Below are 24,590 nucleotides of genomic sequence, written 5' to 3'. Positions count from 1 at the left end.
GCAGATGCATGAACTTGTCCGAATCGCAAGGAAATGGCTGGATCCGCAGAGGAATACAGCAGCGGCGGTGGTGGAGGCCGTTGTGGTGGATCGTTACCTACGCGCCCTGCCTTATGAGGCAAAACGGTTCATCAGTCAACAGGCCTTGACCACGGCTGATCTGACCGTGGAAGCGGTGGAAAAGTACCAGGCCACAGCGGAGATGCTGAATGCTTCCCGAAAAGACCCCAGGAGTGCGGCCCCACCACAAATGGGAAGGACCCGTCCAAAGGACCCCAAGGTCTCGAACCCAGCCACGTCAGGACTTATCCCGGCTCCAGGGGGAGCCAGAAACCAGGCGGGTCCAAGAAGAGTACACCAGGAGGGGGAAACTCGACAGTGTTACCGGTGTGGGGAGATGGGACATATCTCCTGGCAGTGTGGGAAACCAGCCGATGAACCTATGCCCACTGCGGAGTCCTCCAGCTCAGCACCCACACACCGTGTTGCCTCGCTCTTGGGAGTCGTAGATGGCGGCCCAGATCGACCCCCCACCTGCCCGGTAACTGTGAATCACCATGATGTGGAGGCCTTACTGGATTCTGGTAGCCGGGCCACCCTGGTGCGTAAGGATTTGGTGGGCCCAACGTGTCTGACCCCGGGGAAAGTCCTCCCAGTTTCCTGTGTCCATGGGGACACCAGAGAATACCCCATTACTGAACTTACAATGACCAGCACACGGGGAACCATACACACGACGGCGGGGTGGTTGATTCCCTCCCCGTCCCTGTCCTAATTGGACGAGACTGCCCAGCCTTTTACCCACTCTGGAGAGAGTCTCAGGAGAGGATAACCCGAGTACCTCGGAAACGGAGAGGCAAGACTCATCCTGGGAAGGCTCCGTGCAATCCTCCGAATTACTCACTCCCGCCCGGGCTCTGATAGGGATGGCAGGTGCCCAGACCGACACAGAGACGGAGCTACAGAATCTGGACAAAGAACTGTCTGGTCTGAAGGGGACCGCTGAGAGGTATCGTTTGTTAAAGCAACAGTTAGACATGAAGACAGAAGAGTTAGATATCCTCCAGGCTAAACTCCAACAGAGCTCCTTCCCTAAGCAACCGGAGGAGCTGGAGAGGCTGCGCAGGACCATCGAGGAGTGTGAGGAGACCCTGCGCAGTAGTAAGGAGGTCCAAAAGAAGGCAGAGGAGAAGTACAAGGTGTTGGAGAACAAGATGAAGAATGCGGAGGCAGAGAGAGAGAAGGAACTGAAAGCTGCTCAACAGAAGCTAAACTCTGCTAAAACCAAGGCTGATGCGTTCAGTAAGAAACTCAAGGAGAGACAACAGGAGGCTGAGTCCCTGGTCCTAGAGGTGGAGGAGTTGAAGAGAGAGCAGGCTGGCAAGCAACACGGCAATGCGGACGCCCTCTCCCGGCGTGATGCCTTCTTCGCTGCCTTTACCCCGACGAGGACGTCGGTCCCGAGGAGGGGGATGTGTGATGTCACGAGAGGCTGTGTCCTGGAGGGACGTTACATCCCCCTGAGATGGCTGCAAACCCAGACAGCTATGGCTCCATCTGCTGGTATGGTCGGGAACTCCAACCCTCTATGGCCAATCTTCCCGCGCAGCTGAAACCAATCAGGGGCTGATGGGCTGGAGTTGTTTTGAAGGGAAGAGACACGGTCTGGAGGGTGGGCTCGGGGAAGAAGAGAATTGTGTTATAATTTCGTTAGTTGCCGAAGACCTTTAATAAAATCCTTGTTTTGGTTGAACCTGGTCTCCTTGCACTACTTGGGCAATCCCGCTGGAAGCTGTGTAGCCTCTCGTGGCGTCACAGTATGTATGTATGTATGTATGTATGTGTGTGAGCGTGAGAAAGTGTCCAACCAAAAGGACAACAGAGCTATTGTGACGGCACGGACCCCTCTGAAGGTCAAAGGTGAGCCCAAAGATGGTGATCCATATCAGAGAATTAAAGAGAAACCGATCCATGTTGGCAGAGCTGATTCAAACCCTCACTTCTCTAACTGTTTCTCCCCCTCTCCCAGTATTTTTAAGAACATTGGCTCCAAGTGAGCCAACATTAGCAAAAAAAATTAAAGATTGACTTTAAAACAAAAACGTCAAAATTGCAGGATACTTTTTATAAAGCAAAATAGTGAAAGTGGTTGTTATAATATACATGATAAATAGCAGAATTATAATTTCCAAGTTTGACATGTAGTGTTAGTCTGGTCCTAAGTGTGAGACAGGAAGGGGGTTACTGGAGCATAGAGAGCTATTGTCTGGGAGGGAACCACAGTGAAGGAATGAAGAACAGATGAGTCTCCACTACTCTTTATTCCATCTCTGGGGGGGGGGGGCATTGTTCCTCTGTCAGACCCCAAAAAGCCCCACCCAAATCGGGTAGAGCCCCCTGACCCCGTCCCCATCTCCTGGTGCACCAGCCTGGAAGATGGACATTGTTCAGCACAACCCAGGTTGCGTTTCAAATGGCACCCTATTTCCTACATAGTGCACTACGTTTGACCAGCGCGCATAGGAATCAGGTCAAAACTAGTGCGATTTATAGGGAATATGGTGTGAATTTGAGACTCAACCCATGATTAGTCAGCATCACGACACACTTCGTCCCTGTCAAGTGGAGAACGGTGGTGTAAGGACACAGACAATCATCATAACACTAACCTCCAGCCATACAGAGACCAGTATCATAACACTAACCTCCAGCCATACAGAGACCAGTATCATAACACTAACCTCCCAGCCATACAGAGACCAGTATCATAACACTAACCTCCAGCCACACAGAGACCAGTATCATAACACTAACCTCCCGCCATACAGAGACCAGTATCTTAACACTAACCTCCAGCCATACAGAGACCAGTATCATAACACTAACCTCCCGCCATACAGAGACCAGTATCATAACACTAACCTCCAGCCATACAGAGACCAGTATCATAACACTAACCTCCAGCCATACAGAGACCAGTATCATAACACTAACCTCCAGCCACACAGAGACCAGTATCATAACACTAACCTCCAGCTACACAGAGACCAGTATCATAACACTAACCTCCAGCCACAGAGACCAGTATCATAACACTAACCTCCAGCCATACAGAGACCAGTATCATAACACTAACCTCCAGCCATACAGAGACCAGTATCATAACACTAACCTCCAGCCACACAGAGACCAGTATCATAACACTAACCTCCAGCCATACAGAGACCAGTATCATAACACTAACCTCCAGCCATACAGAGACCAGTATCATAACACTAACCTCCAGCCACACAGAGACCAGTATCATAACACTAACCTCCAGCCATACAGAGACCAGTATCATAACACTAACCTCCAGCCATACAGAGACCAGTATCATAACACTAACCTCCAGCCACACAGAGACCAGTATCATAACACTAACCTCCAGCCATACAGAGACCAGTATCATAACACTAACCTCCAGCCATACAGAGACCAGTATCATAACACTAACCTCCCGCCATACAGAGACCAGTATCATAACACTAACCTCCAGCCATACAGAGACCAGTATCATAACACTAACCTCCAGCCATACAGAGACCAGTATCATAACACTAACCTCCAGCCATACAGAGACCAGTATCATAACACTAACCTCCAGCCATACAGAGACCAGTATCATAACACTAACCTCCAGCCATACAGAGACCAGTATCATAACACTAACCTCCAGCCACACAGAGACCAGTATCATAACACTAACCTCCAGCCACACAGAGACCAGTATCATAACACTAACCTCCAGCCACACAGAGACCAGTATCATAACACTAACCTCCAGCCACACAGAGACCAGTATCATAACACTAACCTCCAGCCATACAGAGACCAGTATCATAACACTAACCTCCAGCCATACAGAGACCAGTATCATAACACTAACCTCCAGCCCCACAGAGACCAGTATCATAACACTAACCTCCAGCCACACAGAGACCAGTATCATAACACTAACCTCCAGCCATACAGAGACCAGTATCATAACACTAACCTCCAGCCACACAGAGACCAGTATCATAACACTAACCTCCAGCCACACAGAGACCAGTATCATAACACTAACCTCCAGCCATACAGAGACCAGTATCATAACACTAACCTCCAGCCATACAGAGACCAGTATCATAACACTAACCTCCAGCCACACAGAGACCAGTATCATAACACTAACCTCCAGCCATACAGAGACCAGTATCATAACACTATCCTCCAGCCACACAGAGACCAGTATCATAACACTAACCTCCAGCCATACAGAGACCAGTATCATAACACTAACCTCCAGCCACACAGAGACCAGTATCATAACACTAACCTCCAGCCATACAGAGACCAGTATCATAACACTAACCTCCAGCCATACAGAGACCAGTATCATAACACTAACCTCCAGCCATACAGAGACCAGTATCATAACACTAACCTCCAGCCACACAGAGACCAGTATCATAACACTAACCTCCAGCCATACAGAGACCAGTATCATAACACTAACCTCCAGCCACACAGAGACCAGTATCATAACACTAACCTCCAGCCATACAGAGACCAGTATCATAACACTAACCTCCAGCCACACAGAGACCAGTATCATAACACTCACCTCCAGCCACACAGAGACCAGTATCATAACACTAACCTCCAGCCATACAGAGACCAGTATCATAACACTAACCTCCAGCCACACAGAGACCAGTATCATAACACTAACCTCCAGCCATACAGAGACCAGTATCATAATACTAACCTCCAGCCACACAGAGAGCAGCCTTGGGTCTGTATTTGTTTGCCTTTGTTGCCTACAACTAACATCATCTCTGCAGTGAGCATACATTGCCCTGCTAGACTGTGAAGCCCATCAATAAATACTGAGAGAGGTTGTACTAGTGCTGTTGTTGACAACTAAAAAGGGCCTCCCCCATGACTCTCTCTCCCCTCCTCCCCCATGACTCTCTCTCCCAGTCTCCCCTCCTCCCCCATGACACTCTCCTCTCTTCCCCCATGACTCTCTCCTCCCCCATGACGCTCTCCTCTCCCATGACTCCATCCTCCCCTACCCCATGACTCTCTCCTCTCCTCCCCCATGACTCTCTCCTCCCCTCCCCCATGACTCTCTCCTCCCCTCCCCCATGACTCTCCCCCATGACTCTCTCCTCTCCTCCCCCATGACTCTCTCCTCCCCCTCCCCCATGACTCTCTCCTCTCCTCCCCCATGACTCTCTCCTCTCCTCCCCCATGACTCTCTCCCCTCCTCCCCCATGACTCTCTCCTCTCCTCCCCCATGACTCTCTCCTCTCCTCCCCCATGACTCTCTCCTCTCCTCCCCCATGACTCTCTCCTCTCCTCCCCCATGACTCTCTCCTCTCCTCCCCCATGACTCTCTCCTCTCCTATGACTCTCCCTCTCTCAAAGCACTGGCCTGTCTCAACATGAAGATGTGGTGTGGGATATAACACTGTGGTTGCCTTGACCACCACAACACTGGCAGCATAGTGAGCGCACGCACACACACACAGCAGGGTTCAAAGTTCACCTGTTCCTTGTCACTATGCAGCATTGTATGAGTGTGGCACCTGTCCTGATGGTAACATAGCCAGATCTCTACAACAACAAAGGCAAACAAAAGTCTGGTAAGTGAAGATGTGTTGACCTACTACAATATCAGTAATGACAGAACAAAGTGGTGCCATTTGTGCTCAAGTTGTGTGTGTTTCATTTCAAATCTGACCTGCATACCACTAAGCTGATTATCTAAGAATAATGCCAACACACTCATATCAGCCTTCTGGAAGAATGTCTTTATAGCATTGAGTGTTCGCAGTAAAAGGACAACCGAAGACCAATAATAATCCTACTCATACAATTGGTTGACAGTACTTCAAGATTAACTTTATGAATTGAAACTGAGTTGCTGATTATCAGAATATTAAATTTTACATTTTAGCAGACGCTCTTATCCAGAGCAACTTACAGTTAGTGGGTGCATAAAAAAAAAAATTCATACTGGTCCCCCCGTGTGAAACGAACCCACAACCCTGCTGTTGCAAACGCCATGCTCTACCAACTGAGCTACACGGGACTATTCACTCATCCATCTATCCATTCATTCTCAATAGGCAGTTTACCTCACGTTTCCTCGGTACAGTGGCGTCTTCATGGTCCTCTGGGTTCTGCCCTGTCGCCTCTGAGAAGTCAGCGATGGCCTCTGGGAACTCTGGTGTAGAGCGCCGGCCATATCGCTTACTACCCAGCACAAACTTAGCTTGGACTGGTGAGTCTGTTGAGAAGGTGACGAGGAGAATGGTCCATAAGAATACAATTATATCCAAATTCTAAAAAATGTCAAAACCTAGCTATTGTCTCCTGTCACTACTTCTCCAAAAGTTTTTCATTCAATAAGCTACATTTCTCTCAGGGGGAACGAAAACCCTGATTGGAAACCAGAGCAGTGTTCATTTTGGCAGCTATTTTATACTTAGCTTTAGCCTTTAATCTGAGTCACAGTTATCAGTTTAGTTATTATCACTCGCATTAATTTATAGTTATTATCAGTCGACGAAAATACTGGACAATTTTAGTTTAGTTTTAGTCATTTTTTCCCCCTAACTTCCATCATGTCCGCATTCAGATAGCCTTGTCCAACTAAGCCTACTATCCCCTCCAATACCTTAGCTGGCAACATTGTAACCAATGACAGCCTTAATTAACCATATAGGATATGAAGCCTACAGGTTAAACAATTTAGCTCGGCTTTTCTCCCCATCAGAACCATCGGAGGGGGGTAAATAACAGTGGTTTTCTCCCCATCAGAACCATCGGAGGGGGGTAAATAACAGTGTCTTTCCTCCCCATCAGAACCATCGGAGGGGGGTAAATAACAGTGGTTTTCTCCCCATCAGAACCATCGGAGGGGGGTAAATAACAGTGGCTTTCCTCCCCATCAGAACCATCGGAGGGGGGTAAATAACAGTGTCTTTCCTCCCCATCAGAACCATCGGAGGGGGGTAAATAACAGTGTCTTTCCTCCCCATCAGAACCATCGGAGGGGGGTAAATAACAGTGTCTTTCCTCCCCATCAGAACCATCGGAGGGGGGTAAATAACAGTGTCTTTCCTCCCCATCAGAACCATCGGAGGGGGGTAAATAACAGTGTCTTTCCTCCCCATCAGAACCATCGGAGGGGGGTAAATAACAGTGGTTTCATTGAAAAGGGGAGAGTGAAGCTTTCCAACAATGCAGGAAGTATTACTGGACTCCTAATATTCAGCAAAAAGCATTAGTTTTCCCAATCTGAAAAAAAGCAACCGCAAAACTCGCTATCGCCAACCGCAATAATAGCATCACACATGATTAAATAGTGGAGCAAAAATAAATAAATATAAAAACAAAGATTATCAAAAAACATAGTTTCTAATTGAGGTTAGTTTGTTACAACTGAAGTGTCCTGGCTGCGCATCAGTTGAAACGAGAGACCGGTGATGAGTGATTGAAGTGACCGGGAGCTGTGTGTGTGTGTGTGTGTGTGTGTGTGTGTGTGTGTGTGTGTGTGTGTGTGTGTGTGTGTGTGTGTGTGTGTGTGTGTGTGTGTGTGTGTGTGTGTGTGTGTGTGTGTATGTGGGACAGCCAGATCATCTCAATCGCGGCGCAACAGAAAGACGTTATCGGCCAATGAGAGGATTGCTTTAAATATTCTGCATGCATGCCTGCTTGTGATTGGACAAAACAAAAATGTCCATTAGTCTCATGTAGAATTCTCAATTGTAAAGTAATTTGCAAGTGTTCGTTTTTTTCACGGCGTCTCGTTATCATTAGTTTGTCAGGAAAAATAAGGTCGTCTAAAAGTATTTTTCGTCAGAGTTATTTTTGACGAAATTAACACTGAACCGGAGCTGAATGTTTTCACTTTCATTCAGACACAGAATGTGACTCAACATCAGAACACATTAGCTCAATCGACAGGGATTTGAAGTGCATTCATATTTAATTACCAGGTCCGAAATGTTGACACGGACTAACTGACTGATCTCTAACTCTTTGGCACCGATATACAGTGCCTTCAGAAAGTACGTTTTACACCTTTTGTTGTGTTACAGCCTGAATTTAAAAATGGATTAAATGTAGTATCACCTGGCCTACACACATAATGTCAAAGTGGAATTCTGTTTGACATTTTTACAAATGAATTAAAAATCAAAAAGCTGAAATGTCTTGAGTCAGCTCTTTATGACATACAGTGCCTTCAGAAAGTTGTCACACCACCTCTTGACTTTTTCAACATTTTGTTATTACATGCTAAATTTTTAAATGATTAAATTGAGATTTTGTCACACAGTACCCGATAATGTCAAAGTGGAAATATGTTTTTAGAAATTTTTACAAATTAATAAAAAAATGAAAAAGCTTAAAATGTCTTGAGTCAATAAGTATTCAACCCCTTGGTTATGGCAAGCCTAAATAAGTTCAGGAGCAAACATTTGCTGAACAAGTCCCATAATAAGTTGCATGGAATAACTATGTGCAATAATAGTGTTTATCATGATTTTTGAATGACTACCTCATCTCTGGACCCCACAACTTCAAACACAGATTCAACCACAAAGACCAGGGAGGTTTTCCAATGCCTCACAAAGAAGGGCACCTATTGGTAGATAAAACAATTAATTAAAAAAGCAGATATTGAATATCCCTTTGAGCATGGTGAAGTTAATAATTCCACTTTGGATGGTGTATCAATACACCCAGTCACTACAAAGATACACGTGTCCTTCCTAACTTAGTTGCCGGAGAGGAAGGAAACCGCTCAGGGATTTCACCAAGAGGCCAATGGTGACTGTAAAACAGTTACAGAGTTTAATGACTGTGATCGGAGAAAACTGAGGATGGATCAACAACATTGTAGTTACTCAACAATACTAACCTAATTGACAGAGTGAAAAGGAGGAAGCCTGTACAGAATACAATTATTCCAAAACATGCATCCTGTTTGCAACAAGGCACTAAAGTAGTACGGAATGGAGCTAAGCACAGGCAAAATCCTAGAGGAAAACCTGGTTCAGTCTGCTTTCCACTAGACACTGGGAGATTAATTCACCTTTCAGCAGGACAATAACCTAAAACACAAGGCCAAATCTACACTGGAGTTGCTTACCAAGAAGACACTGAATGTTCCTGAGTGGCCGAGTTACAGTTTTGTCTTAAAAATCTGCTTGAAAATCTATGGCAAGACTTGAAAATGGGTGTGTAGCAATGATCAACAACCAATTTGACAGAGCTTGAAGAATTTTGAAAATAATAATGGTCTAATGTTGTACAATCCAGGTGTGGAAAGCTCTTAGAGACTTACCCAGAAACACTCACAGCTGTAGTCGCTGCCAAAAGGTGATTCTAATATGGATTGACTCAGAGGTGTGAATACTTACGTAAATGAGATATTTCAGTATTTTATTTTCAATAAATGTGCCCCCCCCCCCCAAATAAAAAAACATGTTTTCACTTTGTCATTATGGGGTATTGTGTGTAGATGGGTGAGAAAAAATTGATTTAATTCATTTTGAATTCAGGCCGTAACAACAAAATGTGGAATAAGTCAGTGAGTATGAATACTTTCTGGAGGCACTGTAGCAATCCTTAAGTCATACCAGCCTCCTCTCTCTAGTCTCTGCGCTCTCTTTTGGCAGCGCCACGCCACATAAGTCCAATGTAGTAACTCCAAAGCCGTGAACACAGAATAGCCAGCGCCATTCGAACACAGGAGTACAGCTTGTGTTAACATCACGGCCCCAACAGGGCACTTATCTACAGAAATACATTTTTATATCATGCTTATTCAAGAGAGACAAAAGATCCTCAAACTGTACAGTCATTGGAATCTAAATACGTATTAAAGATTATAAATTACACTGATTCTAAGTTCTCTACCACGTGCAACAACGCTAGTGGTACGACCATGGCAGTTCTAACAGCAGTCTCAGTCAGTTTGTAGTTCATGACCCATGATGCATTTGGCTTCGTCTCAGTATGTTGGATTTACTACTGATGCCTATATAGTTGGCATGGTTACTATTGTATTTAACTTTCTTCATGGTTAGTATTGTAATGAAAACTTCTTCGTGTTTGGTATTGTATTGAACCTTCTTCGTGGTTAGTTTTGTATTGAACCTTCTTCGTGGTTAGTTTTGTATAACATTCTTCATTGTATTGCTATTTAGTCCAAAAATACAACTGCATCCATTTATTTATTTATTTTTTGTCATTTAGCAGACGCTCTTATCCAGAGCGACTTACATGAGCAATTATGGTTAAGTGCCTTGCTCAAGGGCACATCGACAGATTTTTCACCTAGTTGGCACGGGGATTAGAACCAGCGACCTTTCGGTTACTGGCACAACGCTCTTAACCACTAAGCTACCATCCATTCCTTGCCCCATGATGCATTTGGCTGTTGTGCCTCAGTTTGTTGGATCTACTCCTGATGCGTCATATCTAGCTGGCATGGCAAGTATTGTAAATAGTGTTGTTAATTGCATTGCTATTCATTTACAGAAATACAACTATATGTAACCACATTGGATTGGACACCTCACTCCTCCACCCGCGGCGGAGCCATCGAACTGGTAGCTTTTCAGTGGCGCAGTTGGCTAAGGCATCGTCAAGAGGGCGGTCGTGTGTATTTGGAAGACAGGAGGTGAATGACAGTAAAAGGTTTGTGAGTGAGGAAGCATATACCGTTGAGCAAGCACAGCGACGTCTGTCACATACACTCCTTCCTTACCCGGCCGTGGCTGCGGCGGTGCAGGTGTCTCCTGACTGGATGAAGGTGCTGCTGTAGTCGTCGATAACACCAGAATCAGAGCATTCTTGAACTGCTCAAAATCAACCTGCAACACAAATACACAATTCTGCAATGAAACAGTCTTCCTGTCGTAAGGGTCAAATCCTAACTTCCACTTCAGTGGATGTGCATTACTCAGTTGTGATGTCAAGGGTACACTAACTATGTGAAGGCCCAGTGCAGTCAAAACCTTTTCCTGTGTTTTATATATCTATTTCCACACTATGAGGTTGGAATAATAGTGTGAAATTGTGAAAATGATGATAATGCTCTTTTAGTATAAGAGCTGTTTGAAAAGATGCCTGACATTTTAGCCTGTTTTTGGTGGGATGTAGTTTTGGCCTGTCTGGTGACATCACCAGGCGGTAAAATAGTTAATAGACCAATAAGAAAGAGAGTTCCAAACCTCTCTGCCAATAACAGCTAGTTTTCAGTTTCCCCTCCCCACTCAGACCACTCTCAGACAGTCCTAGCTAAATTATTGCTTGAGAAATGTCTCTTTGCTATGAAGCTATTTTTGTTTATTTTAGTATTTTAATTGAAAACAATCACAGTAAAGTACTTAATTGTTAACCAGAAATGAAAAACAGCTGCATTAGACATTTAACCAATGTCCTTCCTATTTCAGCCCTAACAAAGCAAGGGGGGCATTTTCCTCATCAAGCACCCTCTCAAACAGACCCACTTCAATTGTGAATGTCACGACAACCAGGCCAATCAACAACAGACACCTGGGATGAGGAGGTCAAGGACAGTGTCTACTTTCTCTCTAAAACAAGACCGCTAACAAAGCACCAGGAGACTGGCCCTGGCTGACTGACTCCCTGGCTGGCTGGCTGACTCCCTGGCCGGCTGGCTGGCTGACTCCCTGGCCGGCTGGCTCCCTGGCTGGCTGGCTCCCTGGCTGGCTGGCTCCCTAGCTAGCTGGCTGGCTGGCTCCCTGGCTGGCTGGCTGGCTGGACTCCCTGGCTGGCTGGCTGGCTGGTTCCCTGGCTGGCTCCCTGGCTGGCTGGCTGGCTCCCTGGCTGGCTCCCTAGCTAGCTGGCTGGCTGGCTGGCTCCCTGGCTGGCTGGCTGGCTCCCTGGCTGGCTGGCTGGCTCTCTGACTGGCTGGCTGGCTCCCTGACTCGCTGGCTGGCTGGCTGAACACAAAGACTTGAGAGCCTGTATAAAGAGTCAGTCCAGAGTAGAGCCTGTATCCCACTAAAAATAGAGACAAGAGCTAAATAAAACTGAATTCACCTCATATTGCCCCTTGAACTTTAGGCTTGTGGTTCTACAGAGTCTAAGGGAAAGACACACTGTGGCTACCTCACTCTGCAGCTCCAGTCTACCCTGAGCTGTGGCTGGTGCAGGGGGCAGTCCCTGCCAGTAAAACACCACCAGCGCTAACACTAACTTAAGGCGGAGAATATCCTGAGTTGCCGGGTTCTGTTCATTAGTGCACACAATAGCAAAGCAAGTGTTTCTTATTGGACACTTTCTGGTAGTCCCTCCTCTGGTAGTCCCTCCTCTGGTAGTCCCTCCTCTGGTAGTCCCTCCTTGTCTTGGTTTGTTTTCTTCTGTTTGGTGCCCTGTAGCTCAGTTGGTAGAGCGTGGCGCTTGCAACGCCAGGGTTGTGGGTTCGTTTCCCACGGGGGGGCCAGTATGAAAAATGTATGCACTCACTAACTGTAAATCGCTCTGGATAAGAGCGTCTGGTAAATGACTAAAATGTAATGAACAGGCCTGTGTGTAGGGCTTACCCTGCCAGTGAGTGTGTCCTGGTTCTGCAGCAGGGCACGGAGCAAGGTGGGGGTGGAATCCTCCAGGTGCAGGGCCTGGCACAGGTCAGACAGCTCCTCGGGGCACAGCGACCCGGCGCCGCTGCCGTCGAAACTCTCAAACACCTCCTTCAGACGCTCCTCGTACTGATCCTGCTGGCCGTCATCCATCCCATAGGACAGCACCCTGCCCTGGACACACAGGTAAAGATGGAGACAGGGACACGGTGAGGACAGACAGCACCCTGCCCTGGACACACAGGTAAAGATGGAGACAGGGACACGGTGAGGACAGACAGCACCCTGCCCTGGACACACAGGTAAAGATGGAGACAGGGACACGGTGAGGACAGACAGCACCCTGCCCTGGACACAAAAGACTGCTACTACGTTGATCCTATTTCCAGAGCACCTGTAGAATACCTGAAGCACTCTAAACAGCAGCCCCACCAGGTCTAAACAGCAGCCCCACCAGGTCTAAACAGCAGCCCCCACCAGGTCTAAACAGCAGCCCCACCAGGTCTAAACAGCAGCCCCACCAGGTCTAAACAGCAGCCCCACCAGGTCTAAACAGCAGCCCCACCAGGTCTAAACAGCAGCCCCACCAGGTCTAAACAGCAGCCCCACCAGGTCTAAACAGCAGCCCCACCAGGTCTAAACAGCAGCCCCACCAGGTCTAAACAGCAGCCCCTCCCAGTCTAAACAGCAGCCCCACCAGGTCTAAACAGCAGCCCCACCAGGTCTAAACAGCAGCCCCACCAGGTCTAAACAGCAGCCCCACCAGGTCTAAACAGCAGCCCCACCAGGTCTAAACAGCAGCCCCACCAGGTCTAAACAGCAGCCCCACCAGGTCTAAACAGCACTAAACAGCAGCCCCACCAGGTCTAAACAGCAGCCCCACCAGGTCTAAACAGCACTCCCACCAGGTCTAAACAGCACTCCCCACCAGGTCTAAACAGCAGCCCCACCAGGTCTAAACAGCAGCCCCACCAGGTCTAAACAGCAGCCCCACCAGGTCTAAACAGCAGCCCCACCAGGTCTAAACAGCAGCCCCACCAGGTCTAAACAGCAGCCCCACCAGGTCTAAACAGCACCGCCCCACCAGGTCTAAACAGCACTAAACAGCAGCCCCACCAGGTCTAAACAGCAGCCCCACCAGGTCTAAACAGCAGCCCCACCAGGTCTAAACAGCACTCCCCACCAGGTCTAAACAGCAGCCCCACCAGGTCTAAACAGCACTCCCCACCAGGTCTAAACAGCAGCCCCACCAGGTCTAAACAGCAGCCCCACCAGGTCTAAACAGCAGCCCCCACCAGGTCTAAACAGCAGCCCCCACCAGGTCTAAACAGCAGCCCCACCAGGTCTAAACAGCAGCCCCACCAGGTCTAAACAGCAGCCCCACCAGGTCTAAACAGCAGCCCCACCAGGTCTAAACAGCAGCCCCACCAGGTCTAAACAGCAGCCCCCACCAGGTCTAAACAGCAGCCCCACCAGGTCTAAACAGCAGCCCCACCAGGTCTAAACAGCAGCCCCACCAGGTCTAAACAGCAGCCCCACCAGGTCTAAACAGCAGCCCCACCAGGTCTAAACAGCAGCCCCCACCAGGTCTAAACAGCAGCCCCCACCAGGTCTAAACAGCAGCCCCCACCAGGTCTAAACAGCAGCCCCCACCAGGTCTAAACAGCAGCCCCCACCAGGTCTAAACAGCAGCCCCCACCAGGTCTAAACAGCAGCCCCACCAGGTCTAAACAGCAGCCCCACCAGGTCTAAACAGCAGCCCCATCAGGTCTAAACAGCAGCCCCATCAGGTCTAAACAGCAGCCCCATCAGGTCTAAACAGCAGCCCCCACCAGGTCTAAACAGCAGCCCCCACCAGGTCTAAACAGCAGCCCCCACCAGGTCTAAACAGCAGCCCCACCAGGTCTAAACAGCAGCCCCACCAGGTCTAAACAGCAGCCCCACCAGGTCTAAACAGCAGCCCCCACCAGGTCTAAACAGCAGCCCCATCAGGTCTAAACAGCAGCCCCACCAGGTCTAAACAGCAGCCCCACCAGGTCTAAACAGCAGCCCCACCAGGTCTAAACAGCAGCCCCCACCAGGTCTAAACAGCAGCCCCCACCAGGTCTAAACAGCAGCCCCATCAGGTCTAAACAGCAGCCCCACCAGTCTGTTCCTGCTACCGGGAGGTTGATCTATTGCCACTACACACCAGCGTCATCATGTGGTCGAGAGGCAAGTATTTCACTAATCCAAATCAACCTTACTGGATGATAATGAGAAAACCTGGGTTGCAACCCAAATGGCACCCTATTCCCTATATAGTGCACTACTTTTGACCTGGGCCCATAAGTGCACTATATAGGGAATAGGGTGCATTTGTGACGCAGCCCAGGTGGATACAGCACATAGGCTTATACAGCCACGGCAGGGCTGGACTTGGCCGTGTGGCACAGTGACTCCCAGCTGAGCCATGTCATTGAGACGCTTCGTGACACAAGATGCTAAAAAGAAGGACATACATGACCTTTGACGACATGCAGTTTGATCCCGCCAAGGAACTTACATTTACAGAATTAATCATTTTGTGTTTGCATCTTGCCTGTATCTGCAAAGTACTAAAAGTTTACAATAAAAGAGAAACATAACATCTAGAGTTACAGGGAGCTATTTACAGTTGAAGTCGGAAGTTTACATACACTTAGGTTGCAGTCATTAAAACTCGTTTTTCAACCACTCCACAAATTTCTTGTTAAACTATCGTTTTGGCAAGTCGGTTAGGACATCTACTTTGTGCATGACACAAGTAATTTTTCCAACAATTGTTGACAGACAGTATCACAATTCCAGTGGGTCAGAAGTTTTCATACACTAAGTTGACTGTGCCTTTAAACAGCTTGGAAAATTCCAGAAAACGATGTCATGGCTTTAGAAGATTCTGATAGGCTAATTGACATCGTTTGAGTCAATTGGAGGTGTACCTGTGGATGTATTTCAAGGCCTACCTTCAAACTCAGTGCCTCTTTGCTTGACATCATGGGGAAATCAAAAGAAATCAACCAAGACCTCAGAAAAAAAATTGTAGACCTCCACAAGTCTGGTTCATCATTGGCAGCAATTTCCAAATGCCTGAAGGTACCATGTTCATCTGTACAAACAATAGTACGCAAGTATAAACACCATGGGACCACACAGCCGTAATACCGCTCAGGAAGGAGACGTGTTCTGTCTCCTAGAGATGAACGTACTTTGGTGCGAAAAGTGCAAATCAATCCCAAAACAACAGCAAAGGACCTTGTGAAGATGCTGGAGGAAAAGGGTAAAACGAATCCTATATCGACATAACCTGAAAGGCCGCTCAGCAAGGAAGAAGAAGCCACTGCTCCAAAACCGCCATAAAGAAGCCAGACTACGGTTTGCACATTGGGACAAAGATCGTACTTTTTTGAGAAATGTCCTCTGGTCTGATGAAACAAAAATAGAACTGTTTGGCCATAATGACCATCGTTATGTTTGGAGGAAAAAAGGAGGTGAATTACAAGCCGAAGAACACCATCCCAACCGTGAAGAACGGGGGTGGCAGCATCATGCTGTGGGGGTGCTTTGCTGCAGGAGGGTCTGGTGCACTTCACAAAATAGATGGCATCATGAGGAAGGGAAATTATGTGGATAGATTGAAGCAACATCTCAAGACATCAGTCAGGAATTTAAAGCTTGGTCGCAAATGGGTCTTCCAAATGGACAATGACCCCAAGCATACTTCCAAAGTTGTGGCAAAATGGCTTAAGGACAACAAAGTCAAGGTATTGGAGTGGCCATCACAAAGCCCTGACCTCAATCCTATAGAAAATGTGTGGGCAGAACTGAAAAAGCGTGTGCGAGCAAGGAGGCCTACAAACCTGACTCAGTTACACCAGCTCTGTCAGGAGGAATTGGCCAAAATTCACCCAACTTATTGTGGGAAGCTTGTGGAAGGCTACCCGAAACGTTTGACCCAAGTTAAACAATTTAAAGACAATGCTACCAAATACTAATTGAGTGTATGTAAACTTCTGACCCACTGGGAATGTGATCAAAGAAATGAAAGCTGAAATAAATTATTCTCTCTACTATTATTCTGACATTTCACATTCTTAAAATAGAGTGGTGATCCTAACTGACCTAAAACAGGGAATTTTTACTAGGATTAAATGTCAGGAATTTAAATGTCAGGAATTGTGAAAAACTGAGTTTAAATGTATTTGGCTAAGGTGTATCTAAACTTCCAACTTCAACTGTATATACAAGGAATACCGGTACTGAGTCAATGTGCGGGGTACAGGTTAGTCGAGGTAATTTGTACATGTAGGTAGGGGTAAAGTCACTATGCATAGATAATAAACAGCGAGTAGCAGCAGTGTAAAAACAAAGGGAGGGGGGCAATGTAAATAGTCTGGGTGGCCATTTAATTAATTGTTCAGCAGTCTTATGGCTTGGGGGTAGAAGCTGTTAAGGAGCCTTTTGGACCTAGACTTGGCGCTCTGGTACCTCTTGCCGTGCGGTAGCAGAGAGAACAATCTATGACTTGGGTGGCTGGAGTCTTTGACAATGTTTTGGACCTTCCTCTGACACCGCCTGGTATAGAGGTCCTGGGATGTACTGGGCCGTACGCACTACCCTCTGTAGCGCCTTACGGTCGGATGCCGAGCAGTTGCCATACCAGGTGGTGATGTACACTAACAATCAAAACGCAAACAATTGTCACAATGAAGTTATGAAACAATGAATGTGCACAAATTGGCGGGAGAGTGTGCATTCTGGAGAGAGAAGTGCATTGTGCATCTGGGCGCAGGGTCAATCCAACGTCTGCATTGGGCCATGCAGCATTTACGGTGATATGGCCTTAGCAGAAGTCAGGGCATTCATTCTTCTTGCGCGTCGCGGAGCAGAGCTGTTGTCAAGGAAGTGAGTTTATGTTTATACAGGATGTACCGCCCCCACCTACCGTCAACCAATCGTGTCAATGCGGAGCTATACAGAGCCCTCCGCATTGTTACAAAATTGGGGAGGCGCACAGCGATTTTTTAAAATAAAAATTGCAAACATTTCTTAAAAACCTGTTTTTGCTTTGTCATTATTGGGTATTGTGTGTAGATTGATGAGGAAAAACAATTTCATCAATTTTAGAATAAAGCTGTAACGTAACAAAATGCTAAAAAAGTCAAGGGGTCTGAATACTTTCCGAAGGCTTTGAACACTGGTCATTTTAATAATGTTAACATATAATGTTAATTGTTCTAAAATCGTTTTTGTAGTTAGAAACAGATACGATTAGTATTCCTGCAACATTATTTGTTTAAATTGAATTTAATCTGAGAAATTACGCTAATATGTACACACTATTCTCGAAATAGCTCAGCCAAATACTACTAACTACTGCATACCTTCTCCTACTTATATATTTACATATATTACACATTTATCTTCCGGACTCTGATATTGCTCGCTCTGACATTTCTTAATTTCTGTTTTCTGAGAAGAAAAATTTTTGGGGGGGAATTATTTGTGTTTTAGTATTGGACTTTTTACTGCTGGAGCAAGAAACACAAAAAAACATTTCACTGCACCTGCTTTAACATCTGCTAATCTGTGTACGTGACAAATACACTTTGATTCGATTTAATCTGGACACCTGCTGCATCAGGCGTATGGTCGTCTCTGGGCTGTAGGCCTATTCAATATTCAATGAGCTACTGACTGACTAGCAGAAGCATCACGCCAGACAAAAGACTAAGGTAATGTCCCAAATGCCACTATATTGTGCACTACTTTTGAGGGCCCATAGGAGGTGCACTACAAATACACAAAAGTGTACCATTTGTGACCCAGCCTAACAGTTGCACATCAACTTATTTAAGCATGCGTTATTGTTTCCGATAGGTCTAACCAAGTAAAAATGTGTCCATACACACACACACACACACACAAAACGTCTACTAGTATTATATCAACGTTAATTATTTACATTGTCACCTGGGCAGTCTTCATTAAACAACGTCTGTGTGTTGAGTCAACATGTACAGTACCAGTCAAACGTTTGGACACACCTACTCATTCAAGGATTTTTCTTTATTTTTACTATTTTCTACATTGTAGAATAAAAGTGAAGACATCAAAACTATGAAATAACACATTGAATAATGTAGTAACCAAAAACGTGTTAAACAAATCAAAATATATTTTATATTTGAGATTCTTCAAATAGCCACCCTCTGCCTTGACAGCTTTTGCACACTCTTGGCATTCTCTCAACCAGCTTCACCTGGAATGCTTTTCCCAACAGTCTTGAAGGAGTTACCACATATGCTGAGCACTTGTTGGCTGCTTTTCCTTCACTCTGCCATCTGACTCATCCCAAACCATCTCAATTGGGTTGAGGTCGGGGGAGGTAATCTGATGCAGCACTCCATCACTCTCCTTCTTGGTTAAATAGTTTGGAGACACCTACTCATTCAAGGGTTTTTCCTTTGTTTTTACTATTTTCTACATTGTAGAATAATAGTGAAGACATCAAAACTATGAAATAACATATATGGAATTATTTAGTAACCAGAAAAGTGTTACATTTTTCAACAGGACAATGACCCAACACACCTCCAGGCTGTGTAAGTGCTTTTTGAAACAATGACCACTTCACGGCTAAGCCATTGTTGCGCCTAGATGTTTCCACTTCACAATAACAGCGCTTATGGTTGATCGGGCAGCTCTAGCAGGGCAGAAATTTGAGAAACTGGCTTGGAAAGGTGGCATCCTATGATGTTGCCACGTTAAAAAGTCACTGAGCTCTTCAGTAAGGCCATTCTACGGCCAATGTATGTCTATGGAGATTGCATGACTGTGTGCTCGATTTTATACACCTGTCAGCAACGGGTCGTGGCTGAAATAGACGAATCCACTAATTTGAAGGGGTGTCCACATACTTTTGTATATACTCTACTTTCCCTGGGCAGCTAGCTAGGGACAAAGAGCCAAATGATCCATGCAGTGTGTAAAAACGGCCATCTCATTTCCTTTCCAAGTCCCCAACTTTCTTTTGGTTTTCCTATTGGAATAAGGTCACGCCAATCATCATCATTTTATTAGCCAATCAGCAGGCTTTCCCCCGGGACTTAGCATAAATGTAAGTGCCAAAATCCTGATGTCTTGTTGTTTGGAGCTAAATAGTGTCTGTGTTAATCTTGTTAGCTAGCTAGCTTGCGTACTCCCGCTAGCATTAGCATTGTTATCCGGAATGCATGACTATTTAGCACGTTTATTAGCATTTGTTAGCATTTGTCTGTGGTGCTAGGCTAATTTCGGTTGTAGATCTCTCATGCTTATGATGTTGTTTTATAATGTGTAGTAATTTCTACATTGCTCTATTGTTCTTTGTGCATCTATCATGTGTTTGGGTCCACATAGCATGTTTAGTTGTTGACATGCAAATAGGCATATTTTTCCCATACTGTGCTATAGCCTAAGTTCTCCTCTTTTCTTTACAGAACCACAATTAGTATCAGAGAGAATGGTGTTGCATGTGTGTGTGTGGATCTTCATTAAACCTTGAACTGGAACTACTGCTTCCCCGTGTTCTGAACGGACACCCTGTGGTGGTTGCTACCGGCATAAACTCCAGCACCTACGTATTTTTATCCCTTTTTATTGGTCCTTCGAATTCATAAAAACAACCCATAATTTTCATGGTCCTTACGAGACAGATTCAGTAACTGCCAAAGTTCAAGGATGCCAGTCTCCAGACAAGATCCTCCACAAGTTGTGGGTTCGTCCCCGCCGTCAGACTCGCCCCCCCACATCGTCTGGTCGACTATGAGGTAAAGCTACGAGTCAAGGCAGAAACCACACACACACCACAACACACCTCTCCAACGAGGGACCACGAGCAGAGGACGCTGTGAGTGGAATTAATTACTCTCACAACAAGACCAGCAGCAGCTACCCTCCTGTACAAGATGAGAGAGAAACCCGTTGTTCTTCCAGAACAGTCGTAACGTGCCTGAAGCTGATAGGAGAGGAAACTGAGAAGTTGACACGGGAGATACTGGAGCTAAATCGGAAGAGCTAAATTAATCCGCTTCAAATGGGTCCCCGACAGTTCAAGTCACTACCCAGGCTGACCCCCAACAGTGAGGATGGAGCCTCACCTTCATTAATGGCCAACTCACCGGCCCCCCCATAGCAGGCGCACCTCGACTATAGATTGTCATCATCAAAGTCAGCCTGAGCGGGCATAGCTGGTGACAACCAGAGATGATAAACTGCAGTCACAAAGGCAGCGTGATAAGCTAGAGCAGCTCATTGAAAACCTTGGGATCAGAGGGCTCTCCTTCTCAGACCAGTCATCCTCGCCGTCATTATCTACCTCAGTCAACCCCTCGACGTCGTGAGCCATCGCACCAGCGAGACCGGTCGACTTCTCATTGCAGAACTCGTAGGCCTACAGCGCCACCTAGAGGGCTGACTTCACAGGATCGCCAACGTCAGCCCTCACCTGACCGCTACGGTCAGCCTACACCTGACTGTCACCGCCGCGACTACTCACCTGACCGCTACGGTCAGCCTACACCTGACTGTCACCGCCGCGACTACTCACCTGACCGCTACGGTCAGCCTACACCTGACTGTCACCGCCGCGACTACTCACCTGATCGTCATCGGCACTCACCGGTCCGCTACCGCACACCTTCTCCACCCAGCCGGGAGCGCGTCTACCGTGGACCAACTCCTAAAATCCCCAACTTCATCAATGAAGACCCACGAGAGAGTTTGCAAGGCTGAAGGTGGCCCTCGACAATGTGCTGCCTGTAGATGCAACAGAGTGCTTCAAGTTTCAGATATTGGTGGACCACCTGAAGTTGGAAGAGGCTTTGCTAATTGCCGACTCCTACAGCAACAGCAGGTACCCATAGAGTCCCTCACAGAACTGTATGGCCAGCCCCACCAGCTTGCCCGCCAACGCGTCGCAGGTTTAATGGATGGCCCAACATCAAAAGTGGTGATACCAAGGCATTCCGAAGATTCGCTCTGAGGGTGTGTGCCTTGGTTGGCATATTGGATCAGCTAGGGAGTAATGGACAGACAGAACTGAGGTGTGGCTCACACGTCTCCCGCCTCTTAGCGAAGTTACCACACGACCTAAGAGCCAGCTTCAAGAGATGTGTGAACCCCATCAAGACACCCATTCCAACCCTCCTTCACCTGGCAGAGTGGCTCGAGTACGAGGTGAGTGCAACTAGATGGCACGCAGTTCAGCAGCGAACAAAGCAGGGACCACCCTAGCTCACGCCGAGATCAGTGTAAAGACAAATCCTTCCCCAAGACCATCACCATCCTCCATGGAGGTGAGCAGAGAGAGGACGAAGTCGAACTCTCTGCAAAGAACCAGTCTCCGGAGGAAAGGTCACGGGAGAAGCCAAAGAAGTATTGTCCGTTCTGCAACACCACGCAGCATTACATGAATCAATGCAACAACTTTCAGCTCCTTTCCAAAGAACAGAAAGAATCCTGGATCAAGACAAATGAAAGATGTTGGACGTGTGGACGCCAACACCAAGCAGCTTAGTGTACTCTCAAGGCCAAGTGCAAGAAGTGCGAGAAGCAGCATCTTGAGATTCTCCACGAGGTCAACACTAGCCCGACTGCTACAAAAGAACGCTAGCACGAATGCTATGAAGACCGCCAGCACAAAAGGCGTCAACAACAGAGCATTTGCCTGGTGAGCTCCACCGCAGAGACCCTCTATGTTCATCAACCTTCTGGCAGCAGCAAGGTGCTGCTGAAGATGAGTCGAGTCATCTTGCGGAGCGGCAACAAGTCACTTGACACGTACGCCCTGTTGGACGGCGGGTCGGAGCGCACTATACTTCTACACGAAGCAGCAGAGCAGCAAGGCCTCCAAGGAAATCCTGAGGACTTGGCACTTCGTACGGTGCGTCAAGATATCCGAGTCATCCATGGAGCTTCTGTGTCATTCTCTGTGGCCCCTGTTACTCAACCAAACAGGTCCTTTGACATCCACAGAGCCTTCACAGCTGAAGAGTTGGGCCTTGCACTGCACACCTACCCGGTCGAAGCCCTTAAGAACAGATATCAGCACCTCAAAAAAGGCCTACCCCTTCAACCGCTGGACCAGACACTGGACCAGGCTCATCGGATCAGACTATCCCCATCTAAAATCACCCCAACAGAGCCAGCGCATTTGGGTCCCCCTGGCGGACCTGCCGCCATCGAGACTCAGCTCGGATGGACCCTTCAAGGTCGTTCAAAGTTCCTGCAGCAAAGTCTTGCGCCACAACAGTGCCTTCATATATCCCTTGTCTCTCCATTTGCAGAGCTCTTCAGCCATGTAGAGAAGCTCTGGCAGTTGGATACGCTACCGTACAGGAGTGAGAAGCTCGTGACACGGTCCAGACAAGATGTAGAAGCCATGCATCTACTGGAGGAGAAGACAGTCAGGGTCGAAGTGGACGGGGTTCAAAAGGTACGCCACTCCCCTTTTGTGGAAGAAGAACCTTCAGAGCTTCCAAGGGAGGAAGGAGGCAGTACTGGCTCATCTGCGAGGGACAAAGAAGAGTCCATCCAAGGATCCAGAGGAAGCAGCAGTGTACAACGCAGAGATTCACAAGTTGGTGGAGTCCGGCCACGTTAAGAAGGTATCCCCAGTAGCAGTCGAAGAGTACCAAGGTTGGTACATTCCCCATCATATGGTCCATCACAATGGGGAAAAACAGAGTCGTCTTCAACTGTTCCTTCAACTACAGGGGCAAGAGCTTGAACGAACAACTCTTTCCCGGACCTACCTTGGGAGCTACTCTGCTTGGAGTCCTTCTCCGTTTCCGGGAACACTCTGTGGCCATCAGCAGTGACATAAAGGGGATGTTCCATCAAGTCCGCCTGCTACCCGAAGACCAGCCTCTTCTCCGATTTCTGTGGCGAGACCTAAACCGTGATGGTTACGCTGATGTCTACGAGTGGCAGGTTCTTCCCCTTGGGACGACATGTAGCCCCTGCTGCGCCATGTTTGCCCTTCATGAGCATGTGTTCCACCACAGTGAGCCCGAAGAAGATGTGCGCTTTTCTATAGAACACTTTCTATGTAGACAACTGTCTGCAAAGCCTCCCCTCTGCGGATTACTCTAAAATGTAAGAGCCAGTACTGCTGAGGGAGGATTTGATCTATGCCAGTGGGCCAGCAACCTTCCAGCAGTCATCGAACACATACCTCAAGAGTCCAGGTCGGAGAACGGTGGATGACGTGGAACCCCAAGAGCACACCCTTGGATTACCATGGCAATGTCTGTCTGACACTCTTGGCTACAAGCAAGGTCACATGGAGAAAGTTGAACCCACCATGCGCAACATATATCGGATCCTTGCCTGCCAGTACGATCCACTGGGGTTCATCGTGCCATACACCACACGGCCCAAGGTTGTGGTCCAGAGGCTCTGGGATAAGAGAAGAGGGTGGAATGACCCAGACCTACCTGAAGATCTTCTCCAAGCGTAGGCTTATTTGGGAGAATGAACTTCCACAGCTGTCTCAGGTCACTGGACTGATTTGTGTTAGAGGTCGCCTTCGGAGGTGTGACCAGCTGGGCCCTGACGTTCTTCACCCATTGGTTCTGGACCCAGGTCTTCCGCTCACCAGGTTGCTGAGGCACCCGGGCCCAGAGAGGGTGTTTGCTGAGTTACGTCGAAGGTTCTGGATTCTGAGAGGGAGGGCAGCCATTCGCTGTTTTCAGCTTGGCTGCACTGAATGCAGGAAGTGGCCAACCAGATGTACCTAGGATGGCTGACCTGCCTCCAGCCCGACTACGGCTCCACAAGCCCACATTTTATTCTATAGGTGTGGACTGCTTTGGACCGTATATCATTAAGATTGGCCGAAGAAATGAAAAGAGATGGGGCATCATCTTTAAG

At 47.4% G+C, this 24,590-nt stretch overlaps 1 protein-coding gene across 4 annotated transcripts in view; it reads right to left on the bottom strand.

Moving 5' to 3' along the window:
- The window catches only part of LOC121544579 (ninein), a 73,826-nt gene that overhangs the window by 46,507 nt on the left and 2,729 nt on the right, over nt 1-24,590 (bottom strand). For all 4 annotated transcript variants that reach the window (XM_041854536.2, XM_041854539.2, XM_041854537.2 and 1 more), the window contains exons 2-4: nt 12,621-12,830; nt 10,817-10,922; nt 6,171-6,322 (exon numbers count right to left, since the gene is read on the bottom strand). In XM_041854536.2, coding sequence (XP_041710470.2) covers nt 6,171-6,322; nt 10,817-10,922; nt 12,621-12,809 — 447 coding nt within the window. In that variant the 5' untranslated portion in view covers nt 12,810-12,830. The remainder of the gene's footprint in view (nt 1-6,170; nt 6,323-10,816; nt 10,923-12,620; nt 12,831-24,590) is intronic.

This window comes from Coregonus clupeaformis, chromosome 29 (assembly GCF_020615455.1).
Source record: "Coregonus clupeaformis isolate EN_2021a chromosome 29, ASM2061545v1, whole genome shotgun sequence".
NCBI lineage: Eukaryota > Metazoa > Chordata > Actinopteri > Salmoniformes > Salmonidae > Coregonus > Coregonus clupeaformis.
This window is presented reverse-complemented; position numbering and strand designations above follow the sequence as displayed.